This window comes from Anopheles cruzii, chromosome 3 (assembly GCF_943734635.1).
Source record: "Anopheles cruzii chromosome 3, idAnoCruzAS_RS32_06, whole genome shotgun sequence".
Classification (NCBI taxonomy): Eukaryota; Metazoa; Arthropoda; class Insecta; order Diptera; family Culicidae; genus Anopheles; species Anopheles cruzii.
In genome coordinates, this window is record NC_069145.1 from 41,727,466 (window position 1) to 41,739,715 (window position 12,250).

The following is a 12,250-nucleotide window of genomic DNA, read 5'->3' on the forward strand; positions in this document are numbered from 1 at the left end:
ACTTTCTTCATAATTTTCTCACCCGAAAAAACAAAAAACCCAGAAATCGCCCACTTCCCAATCGGAGGAGCGGTCGGCGTTGTTGTGCCCAAAGTGTGTCAGTTGTGAGCAGTATCTAAGCGCACGGATTCACCCGGACCCCACGGGCGAAAGGTGCCATAATAATAAGGCCCGCCAATATTGGTGTCGGGGTGAGCAAAATTCAAACCCGAGACGGTTGCACCTTTCGGACGACGCTCGACACGGCCGAATGTGCCACGGGTCGAGCCCAAAATGGGTAAACCGGTGGATTATTGGGCGACCCGCGAAACCTTTCACTGTTTGGGGGTGAATCACCGTGTTTGCATAAAGGCGTGCGTTGGGAGAACTGGTCAAGGTGCTCACCGTGATATCGTGCCGATAATAAAATGAATACGCGAGTTTTTTCGGTGATGTTTTGAACAGAAATAGTTTTTATTTGAAATCTATTTCACTCAACCAGATAGTGGCCGTTACGATCGATCTACTGCCATTTCTCGGGGTTCTTTACAAGTTCATGTCTTTAGAACTTCCATCGTTTTATCGGTAAAGGTGTTAAACTGATTTGCAGCGGCTATTCGGTTGGTCAATACTTTGGAGAAATCTAAGCCACGGTCCATGTTGGACAGTGCGTAGTCCGAGCCTATATAGTGGATGCATTAAATCTTCCCAACCAAGTTCCGTCCATGATCTACGAACCCTCAAAGATGTGTGGCCAATTGTTATGAAACACCACCTATTTCTGTTGTAAAATTCTAGTCGCTTCTTCCTGATTAGTTTACTGAAACTCTAGCATTACACTCACTAGAGATTTTAACAATTTAACAGATCAGATTTTAACAATTTTTGATGGGCATTTGGTCCTTCCGAATCCACCGCAACACGCGCAAGCAACATAAAAATGTTCGCATCACTCCGCGCATTGAAGTCTTTTGTGTACGGGTGCACCGGTGTCTTTGACGATGATCACTTTTGCGTGGCATTTTTCGAAGTCGACAGCAAAGTTTGCGGCTGGGAATCGAACAAACCGTTCCCAACTCCACCGTTCGACAATAGTGTATTCACCGTAACTTTTACACAGTTTTCGGCGGCTTTGGGCCCGTATTTTTTATAGTGAGAAGATATTTGGTTATTTCTTCAGTTAGTTCACCCATTTTCAAATCGATATAATTTTAAAAACGTCCGATTAGTTACGCATCTGAGTTTACTAAACACTTAGTCTAGAACGTAACCTTTTTTATCGGTCATCTTTGCATCTAGTGAAGTACTTTTTCATACGGCCTTGTATTAGGTTAGGGAAAAAGAATTCCATTATTTCTGCGTGAAATTCAAAACCTTAGGACGTAGCTTCATATTACCTTTATTATAGGACTCTTAGTCCTTATTGGTGAAGAACTCTAGAAATCAATTTTCACAATCTTCTTTTGATCCCAATTTCGTATGACTCAAGATGTTTTGCAATGAGTAAAAAAGGTGGTAAGCGCTTGGTCCTAGGTCTGGATTATATAGTGGCTGCATTAAAACTTCCCAACCTAGCTCTCGGACTTTCTGGCAAGTCCCTAAAGACGTGCGTGACTTTTCGTTGTCCTGATGGAACACAACACCTCTTCTGTTGGTCAATTCTGGCCGTTTCTGGACGATTGCTAACTTCAAACGATCCAATTGTTGACAGTAGAATTCTACATTTAGTTTTTGGGGCACACGGAAGCAACTCATAATAAATGATTCCTTTAAAGTCCCACCAAATACACAGTAGAACTTTCCTGGCCATTAGTCCTGCTTCGGCCACCGTTTGAGCTGCTTCGCCACGTTTTGACCACGATCATTTTCAAACAGTATTGTCGTATGTATCCCATTTTTCATCCCCATTCATCATCCGTTAACGAAATGATCCATCATGTTTTTTGGTGTGGTACCTAACTTCTTCGATTATGTGTATGGTTTTATCGACCTTTTCGACGACGGGACTGCATGGACGTGTTTTTTTTTGCATGTATCTTGCACCAAAAGGGAAAACCCTGCACAACGGGGAGGGAAAACACTGAAATGAAATGTTCCCTAAAACCAACTTAACATTCGTTAAGACCCTTGTGTTAAGGGCGCCCGAAAGTTCAGTGCCACTCGCGCTCGCGTCATAGTTCCCACGCGTGGCGAGGGCAATATACTCCGCTTGGGGTCCGGACACGGGGCGCATTTAACGCACCCCATCGGTGGTGCGGATCGGGCAGCGGGCCGGGCCTTTCACTGTGCGGTGCACTGTTCAACGCGGATGTACACGCTCAAACGAGCGAGAAAGAGCCTCGCCTGCGATCCTGCGATCGTCAGCCAAGGGCCCATCCGCGGACCCATCTGTGGGCCCTTCTTTCTGCGTGACATTAGATGCCACCCTTTTCGCGTGAGGGTCGTGTGGCCCGACACCATTTCCCCAGTCTCTCCTCTAGGTTGAGTAGTGCACCGCACTCTCCACTGACTTCTGTCATTATATCATACGCCGTAGACTAACACGCCACCGTCCTGCCGTGCGCGCGTGTGTGTGTGTTGTGGCAGGCTATACTCTTTTCTCCCCGCTAAGCTGCTCCTGTGTGGTGCCGACGCCACATTCCACAGTCCGCGTGCCGAGACAGTAGCCCGCTCGGGATGGACCACTAATCCGCCGTGCCGTGCGGTGGTTCAAATGGGAAAGTGAGAAACAGCGCTACAACACCCGAGCGTCCGTCCGTCCGCGCCCCACCGTGCCGATCCGGATCCGGACCCCCCTGTGGCGGCCCGCTAGATCCGCCGGCGCTCGCTGACACCGCGCCGGCCGCAGCCAGCTAGCGACTGATGTTAAATAATGTTTCTCGCACCCGACCCGTTCGTCGCCACGGAGCTGCGCGAAGAAAGTGAAATGAGATTATGAGCCGTGTAAACATCGAGTCGTGTCGAGAGTGAGCGCAGTGCAAGTGAAACGTGAAGCGGTGAAAAATTAAAGTGCTACAAACCACGGGGAGAAAAAACCCGAAACCCCCGAAAGGCTACAAAGTTCGCCCCGGACAGGTTGCGAATTGCGAGAAGACAGGAGCGGAGCGGCGTAAATATTGTTTGGTGTTGTTGCTAAGAAAACACGGCGGGCACGGTGTGGTCAGCCCAGTCAAGCAGGGACTGGCGAGGCGCAGGTTTCTCAATTGCTCTGTGCTGTGTTTATGCTCAGCGGCCGCAGCGGAGCAAGTGCAATATGCTGCCGGGACAGATGGGCGGGGGCCGGTGTGTGACAGTGTCCTTGCTGGCCGTCCTCTGTTGGCTGGTGTCCGGTGGCGGAGCTGAGACCGTCGGCCGGTGGAACGGGACCGGACTGATCCTTCCGAGCCGTAGCGGGCGGTTCCTGTTCGACACACTGTTCGGGTTGAATACCGCAGCCTTCTCGTTGGACGATGACGACGATCTGACGAGCAATCAGGTGAAAAGCTGTGATTGCGGTAAGCGAGAGAGCCGGCGACTGACAGTTGATCAGCTGATCGCGGCTGAATCGGAACGACGTGCTGTGCGGATTGCATACCCACGCGGCGTATAACGAGGACGCACCGAAACGCTTCCGAAACGCTTCACCGGGAATGCTTGCTTTTCTGTCTTGCAGAGTGTGGAGCGGCCAATCAGGAGATCAGGATCGTCGGGGGGCGCCCCACCGGCGTCAACCAGTATCCGTGGCTGGCAAGGCTCGTGTACGACGGTCAGTTCCACTGCGGTGCGTCGCTGCTAACGCGGGACTACGTCTTGACGGCGGCCCACTGTGTTCGCAGGTACGTGTAACACACACCCCCCGCCCCAGGGTCTGTAACACCGGTGATCGGGATCCATTTTTCCACCCTGCTCCCGTAGGTTGAAACGAAACAAAATCCGCGTCATTCTGGGTGACTACGATCAGTTCGTGGCGTCGGAGACGCCGGCGATTATGCGCGCGGTCACGGCCATCGTCCGGCACCGGAGCTTCGATCAGAACTCGTACAATCACGACATCGCGCTGCTCAAGCTGCGCAAACCGGTGGACTTCACCAAAACCATCCGGCCGGTGTGCCTGCCGAAGGAACGCAGCGAACCGGCCGGCCAACTCGGCACGGTGGTGGGCTGGGGCCGAACGTCCGAGGGGGGCACGCTGCCGGCCCTGGTGCAACACGTGGACGTGCCGATCTTGACGTTGGACCAGTGCCGTAGCATGAAGTATCGAGCCTCCCGTATAACCTCCAACATGGTAAGACACCGATGAGCAGATGCTGTCGAGTTTGGGGTCTAAACCCACGTCGATTTCTTGCAGCTGTGTGCCGGCAAGGGCAAGCAGGACTCGTGCCAGGGCGACTCGGGCGGACCGCTGCTGGTGCGGAACGGGGACAAGCACGAGATCGTCGGAATCGTCTCGTGGGGCGTCGGGTGCGGCCGGGCCGGCTACCCAGGAGTCTACACGCGGGTCGCCCGCTATCTTCCGTGGCTGCGCGCCAATCTGGACGACACCTGTCTCTGCTCCAAGTGAGCGCCAAGTACGCCCCCCACCACCAAGTACAGTGATACGAAGTGAAGCTGTTGTAAATAAAAGTCGAATACAACCACCAGCCACCGCGACCACCTATCATGGGACACCTTCGCTTTCGCACACGTGTAATGAGGCCATCGAAAGATGGTGGTTCCATTCCTGGACACTGATCCACATTCGTGGACGGTGGAAGAATCAGAAATGGGATCCCCCACCCCACGGATCCAGAGCCGGCCAGATTAATCCGTGCAGATGTAGTACAGACCATTAATCGCTCCGAAGCATGGCATGAGCATTAAAAAACATGAAATGGGACCATAGACGGTGTGACACGCTGAGCGGCATTTGCTGGCTGGTGAATGATGAGACGAAACCGCGACCATAACAGCGAAGAAATCACGAAGGGAGCAAACGCATTCTCACGTACGGAACGTGAGTGTATGTGAGGCATAAATTAAAGATCCAAATGATCGTGAAAAGCCCATTATCAACGCTTCATCGTGGGCCGTAATTGAATCAGCGTTTCGACGCGTGTCGGCAGATAGAGAGAAGATGGAGGACGAAAGAGAACGGAGTAAGGCCTCACGGGAGGCTCATGGCGGTGATGTATGTTTTGTCGAGGTGTTGATGCGCGGTTTTCGGTAATAATAACACCGTTGACGCTACAATGTATCCAATGCTAATGATGCGCTTCACAGCGTGCGGCGCTGCTCGTAAAATGTTATCGAATTATTTTATCTCTCTGTTTTTCTCAAGACGATAAACTTGCCCCGCGTTAGAAAGCCCTGCTACGTCCCCGTGGTGCGTTTGGGAATTTCTTTCGTTCTCAGCTTTGTGTTTGCTTGGCCAAGTTGAACTTGAATTTCTCTCATCATTTCGATCGCCCGTCAAGCGAGCGTGTTTGTGGACGAGCGAAGGTGATTATGTTGTTTTAATTATGAAGAAGATTCAGATACAGAATTCTGGACCCACGGCAATTCCTAAGGAAGTTCGAGAGTGACTTAGTAAACTTTCAAGATAAAAGTAAGAGCAATCCTCACTTCTATTTTCGGGAAAACGTTTTGGTAAATCCCTATGGATTTGTTTGGAAAAAGAAAACCAACAACAGAACAGCATCAGTCTTTTAATCGACCCTCAACTTTGTGAACTGTCATCAAAGAAGGCGTTGCGGGTATCATACTTCGGTCGTTTTTCTGTCGAATGGGCGATAATGCTTGCGATGCTTGAGTTCTGTGGACCACCAACCAAAGTTTTAGGCATGTCTTCCCCTGTTGTATATTTATTAAATTAAAAAAAAAACAATTCACTGAACTTAATATAGATTATATGAAAAGAATTTGCGTCCATAAAGCTGCCCAAGCTTCATCGTTCGTAGGTGCAAATCCATGGTCACTTGGACTTGGTGCACAATGTCCTGCTCACCTATAAATCATCCTGGTGGACGTTTAAAACGCACTTTTCAACGAGCGTCCTGTTCTGAATGTTTAATTTGACAATGTCCCAGCTTTGGCGCCTTTCGGTTTCTGACCGTCACAACCATTCTAAGTCTGTTACGTTTGTAACAAAACTTCCACCAGCAAAACTGTCAATTCTGTCCAAACATTTCAGAATGGGCTACTGGGATTGCCGTAGTAAATCGTAGTCGAAATCGTCGACGATATTGTTAGCGAAAGTCATAGAGGGCTTCGACAGTTATATTCGAAGGTAAGTAAAGTTTGTCACATGATCACGCTGTCACTTTCACGTTCCAATTACGATTTAAAAACTGTGGGCACGTATTTGGTCACGTTTTAATGGCAATATGCCTACGCAATGTAATGCTCGCCCCGAACGGAAACGAGAGGGGAGAGTTAAGAACCCCCTTCAACCCGAACCCGAGCTTTCTTCGTTTCCCTGGTACAAACGCACTCAATCGCAAACGAAATGTATGGTCAGAAGCACAGGTTGACGCGGATGGCGTTCTTGAGACCGTACGAAAAACCTCAGGATAGGGGAGCAAGAACACACAAGAAAGATCTCCACCGTCGTCGGCGGCGGAGTGTAAAGTGCTGGCCAGCTTTGTTTACCTTTCGTTCTTTCCGTGGCCCCTCTGTGAGATGCGATCGCTAAACGCTCTTAAAATGTATCGGGCTCCGGCCGGCAGGTGCGGCGGTGGTCCGCGGGCAGCCGATGATCGCGGCCGACGGCTCGTCGGTCGAACGTCTTCTTGCCGAACGCTTGCCGAAGACGTTCGGGTGAGCGGATGATAAAAAGAAGCGATCAAGTGGCCGCGGAGAAAGCCGACCTGCGTGCGATGCGCACCGGAGCTTATCCCGGAGCAAGCCCCGAGCCCCAGTCCAGTTGGTGACCGCGGCCGGAACGGACGGGTTATTCGCGCGACGCACTCTCGGCAGCTTTGTCCCAGCGCACACCCCAGCTGGAAGCGTTTCGGTTATTCGACCCTCTTAAACGGTACTATCTCCCGTGGGACGTTTCGTTGTGCTGTGGGCGCAGCGATCCGGAAACCATTGCTTCATCGCGAGTGATCCGGCCAGGAACCGTACCGAGCGAAGTGTGAACGGGCGGCCGTAGCAAAAGGCACCGAAACAAACGCTTGGTGGCCCCAGCGGGTGTGCTCCAGAACTCGACCGGAACGGGCGCAGCGCGGTCGGAAAATAATTCCTCGAAAATAATTACCGCTAAGTTCGATAATTACCGTGCCGGGCGGGGAGAAGATGTGCAACTTTAGCGTGTCGGTGGTGAATTCGATCCGCGTACAGGTCTAATGAGCGAGTTGCGTTCCGCCCACCGCCACCGGTCCGAACCGAAATAAACAAATCCCGAGTGAACCACCCTGTGCCGAACCGCGAATTGGCGAGCAGCGAAACAACGGCTTCGGGTACGAATTGCGCCGCGAAATTGGGCAGAGATCCCGGCATGGAGGGATCCGTTTCCGGTCGAATTAATTTCACCGCACGTCGGCCGCTGCTGCTGCTGGCGGTGGTCGCGGTAGTGCTGCTGGGTGTCGGTGGCGCCACCGCGAAAGTGCAGGCCCACGGCAAGTACGAGATGCTGGCGACGCCCAACAAAAACACCGACGAGCGGAGCATCGTCGACAACATGAAGATGCTGTTCGGTGCGGGAAGCAATAGAGCCCCGGCTCACGATACGCCTGCCAGTGCCTGTAGCTGCCGTAAGTATGCCATATAGGATAAAGTCTGTATGCGCCGACGACTCTACAAGATTCTAGAAACTTCTCCAAGCTTTTGGTGCTTCACTCAACTCTTACTTCCCGAACCGAAAACCACATTCGCACAGCGCACTGTCCCTTCAGCCACGGCAAGTGTACCGTTCCAAAGTGCATCCCAGGCCGCTTTGGGAAAGGACGGTTCCTTTCCCAAAAGGGGTGGCACCCGGCCACTGTGACATTCTCTCGTGGTGTCTGCATTTTAAGGCCGCTAATGAGCAGTGTATACTCACTGTCTGGAGACCACCACGGGGTGTGTAAAAAATGGCTTGCCAGCTTGCCACGGATGATCTCAATATTTTGATTTCTCTGTCCAAGCCGAAGCCAAGTCCAACAGTGGAAGAAAGGTACAAAAAAACGCGAATCTAAAATCTTCGAAATGTCGACGTTGATATTTACACCACCCTCGGGGCTCGACTCGCGGCTCAAGTGCTCCGCGCGGTGGTGGTCCCGAGCGAGCTCCACCGACCGACAAAAAAGCAACCGAACCAACACCCGCGCGTGGATTTAAATTTCTGGTCCAGCCTGGGCAGGCGCCCCAGGAAGAATGTGAGGGCGAAAGTGTAGAGTCTGCTGATGCGCTGCGGACGTACCCCTCTTATCCTGCGGTGCGTCAACACGAAAATATAGCTTCTTGGGACGCAACATTATAGCTTTTTCGGGTGTGAAGTATGCGCTGCCTTTCGTGGTGCTTCCGCCGGGCCCCGAGTTCGATGATCGATCGGAATGCTTACGATCGAAAGGCTATCCCCGGAATCGAAAGGTCAACCAGTTTGGGAGTGGACCATTGATCGAGCCAGAGCGGACCGCGGTGCGGTTGAGAGTTCCATTCCGGGGTGGGCTAATGTCGATGCCGGTCAATCCGTCTATTAGATGGACTCGAAGCACTCGATTGCTCGAGACTTTGACCTTGACTGTGTGCCCTTTATTTTGGACTTTAGTTTGACCATGACTGTATATGCTCCTGCTTGATTGCGTAGTAATTAGGACACCTTAGGACACTAGTTTCTTGAGATCATTGGGACCGCAATAGTCATAGCCGTGATGATTTGCTTGGTCAATCTCAGAAGCTGGTCTATCAAACGTGAAACGTGTCACCTTTATCTATCTATCGCGTTACAATAACGTGGAGATCAGAACCATCTTTGCTCTTGAGGCTCTGGTACCATCAGACATCTTGAAAGGTGTTGGTTACCTGCTCACCTGCTCAATTTTATTAATAGTTAACAGAATCCACTAGCTTCTAAGCCGCAGTGAGGCAAGCCAAAACAAGATATCGTTCCTCGTCATGTATTAAAGGCCTTCACAATCCAATGCCGCCAACCTTAGCTGAAGTTCACTTATCGCCATCGAACAAATGTCACTGTGTAGCGTTGTTTGTTATTCCGGATTGTTTCGATCTCCAACGTTAAAAAGTGTCATTGGGGCGACTTCTGGTCCATTGTTTTTTCACGGACAAAACGACACTCAGACCCGTTTCGTTTGAACGATTTCCTGGTTGGACTTCTGGCTTCAGAACAAGGGAGGCTTCGGTAGGCCTTGGTGGGATCGGCTACCGGTGATCCATTACAAACTACTGGAGAAGCACCAAGCGGTTAGTGCGCAACTAGAGAACCCTACGTCTTCTTGATATAAACCTCCCGAAACACATTGGGAACCTATACAGTGTTTGACAGTCTTCGAAACTGCAGTTCTAGTATTCCAGTGTTGTCGGAAGGTTCAAAATTTTTCAATTTAACTTCACTGTATTTGCTGTAATGACGAAAGGGAACGCTGGAAGCTTTGTTTGCAATTCAGCCAGTCATAGAGTTGCGGTTCGGTCAAAGTTTCTCCTGGCTCCACACCCTTTCAAACCTCAACTTCAGCAATCGATTCCGCGTGACCGCGGCAACCACTTTCATTAGCGGCACCAAAACAGCTAGCCCAAAAACGGTTGCCGAAACCGGTCGATCCAACCCCCCAATTCCGTGGTGGTGGTGGTTGTGATAATTATAAACTCCCGGTTCACCAAAAAGATTCACCTTCAAACAGTGTTTGATTAATTGGCTTCGAATCGCCCGGGGGTGCCAGGCTCCTGGTACCAAGTTTACTTTCCGGCGCGGCCTGCCCGCGGTGAGTGTCCATTTTTTTGGACCTATGCGTTCGGACGTTTCGGCCTTTCGCAGAGGGCCGACGCAGAAACATTGTTTTGATAGATACCATTTTTTCCCCGGAGTCAGCGGATCGGCGCTTATGGCGGCTATTACCCGGTAGAAAGCTCTTTGTTGATGGCTCTTGGCTGATTGGAGTGCATCGGGGGCGCATAGAGTTCCGGACCACAAAAAAACCGGCCATTTTGTGGGCCGATGGAGCGTTGGATGAAACCTTCGCACCCAACCGACCGTCTGCCTGATCCAGGTCTTTCAAGATAACGCCGTGGCCAACCGGGGCAAGTGGGCTCTCGGGGTGTGTGTGTGCCCGTGACGTGCCAATAATTAATGATCGAGTGACACGCACTCTTCCCCCGTGGGCCGTGTCGTGAAAGCAATTAGTGGCGGCCGTCATCGTCATCGTCTGCGGCGGCGACGGCGGCGAAGGATTACGGTTCACTAACGGTTTTCCACCACACGCTCCACAGGATGCGGCGAGCGGAACGACGCGTCCCGGATCGTTGGCGGGCAGGTGACGGGCGTGAACGAGTTCCCGTGGATGGCCCGGCTCAGCTACTTCAATCGGTTCTACTGCGGCGGCATGCTGATCAACGACCGCTACGTTCTGACGGCGGCCCACTGCGTCAAGGGGTGAGTAGCCAGCCCGCTCGAGATCCGCCCAGATTGATCGATTGCCTGACACGCCCCGCAACTCCTTCGTTCACCCCCGGCAGCTTCATGTGGTTCATGATCAAGGTGACGTTCGGCGAGCACAACCGGTGCGACGAGTCGATGCGGCCGGAAACGCGCTTCGTGCTGCGGGCGATCGCGCAAAAGTTCAGTTTCCTCAACTTCGACAACGACATCGCGCTCCTGCGGCTGAACGATCGCGTGCCGATAACGGACTTCATTCGCCCGATCTGCCTCCCGTCGGACCCAGGTGAGTTGTGGCGACCTAGCACAGGATGGTCTACCTCTAGTGTTTGGATTCCGCGCAGATTTTGTGGGTGTATTGGTTTCTCTTGCACGACGTGTGGGTTTTCCGAGACCCAAGTAAGACAATTTTGCTTACCGCGGTGGGATTGAGCTTAAATGAAGCTTTTCAAATTTTGTACAGTTGAAGACTGACTTCGTTTTCGAAGACTTCGTACATTTCACAGATTTTGCTAAATGTTTACAATTTCCAGAATGAAGTTTGACGTTTTAAAAGTCAAGTAATCGGTAGTTTAAAATCCAAACCACTAGCTGGATCACCCTGTAGTAGTGTGCGCGTTTGTTGATCTTGAACCGTTTGGCAAAGAAAGCGACGATGGGAAGCGCAAACATGGGAGAGCCCCGCAGTGGCGCGGCCCCAAAAGTGACCTACTTTCGGCGAGTGTGGCGAGGGTTTACTTACCGTTTTTGCATTCCCTATCGGTGGCTGTCTGGCTCGCAGCGAACGCGTACGTCGGCACCAATGGCACGGCGACCGGCTGGGGCACGCTGAAGGAGGACGGCAAGCCGTCGTGCGTCCTGCAGGAGGTCGAAGTACCGGTCCTGTCGAACGAGGTCTGCAGCACGCAGACCAACTACACGGCCTCGATGATCACCGACAACATGATGTGCGCCGGGTACCTGGGCGTCGGCGAGAAGGACTCCTGCCAGGGTGATTCCGGTGGGCCGCTCGTGGCGGCCCGCGAAGACAAGCGGTACGAACTGATCGGTGTCGTTTCGTGGGGCAACGGATGCGCCCGGCCCTACTACCCCGGGGTGTACACGCGCGTCACGCGCTACCTCGACTGGATCCGCGAGAACTCCAAGGATGGCTGCTTCTGCAACGAATGAGGCGGAAGAGCCCACCGGTCTGTGTGTGTGTGTGTCGGTGCGCATGTGTATGTGTGATAGGTAGGGCGAAAGATGCGCCGTAGGTAGAACTCGAATCGCTCGGCCTCAGGAAGGAATTACACGATAAGCAATCGGATCAATCCCCCGTAGCAGCTTGTAGTAGGAAACTCGAACACTGTACTGAGACCCCCTATGGCGAGGGGACTAGGAGCCATGCTGGAGAGGGTGGCGGTCAGAGTGGCCGCCGGTGGCCGATTTAATTTCTCCGTCGCTACCAACTTGTGGAGTGGACTCTCCAACGTCACCCGGCCACGGGTACCGTTAAATCGATCGTGGCCGGAATTTTAAAACGCTCGACATTAATAAACTAAGCGCACGCCACTCTCTGGGGGAACCAGATAGACAGAGAGAGAGAAAGAGAGATAGTACGAGCCCTTCTTCGTGGTTCTCCCGGAGCTAGAGTAGTAGATCGCGTCAGATGGGAGCCGATCCGTTTTATGAATGGAACGCCCGGTAGCCTGCTCCGGGCGGACCGTGACCGCGAAGGGCAGA

At 52.2% G+C, this 12,250-nt stretch overlaps 1 protein-coding gene across 1 annotated transcript in view; it reads left to right on the forward strand.

Annotated features, from left to right (window-relative positions):
- LOC128270425 (transmembrane protease serine 9-like) overlaps positions 1–11,698 on the forward strand; it is a 28,635-nt gene extending 16,937 nt beyond the window's left edge. Inside the window, 8 exon segments of the mRNA XM_053007824.1 lie at positions 3,209–3,473; positions 3,632–3,794; positions 3,874–4,243; positions 4,307–4,515; positions 7,426–7,691; positions 10,363–10,525; positions 10,609–10,814; positions 11,310–11,698. Coding sequence (XP_052863784.1) covers positions 3,209–3,473; positions 3,632–3,794; positions 3,874–4,243; positions 4,307–4,515; positions 7,426–7,691; positions 10,363–10,525; positions 10,609–10,814; positions 11,310–11,698 — 2,031 coding nt within the window.
- The last annotated feature ends 552 nt before the right edge of the window (positions 11,699–12,250 follow it).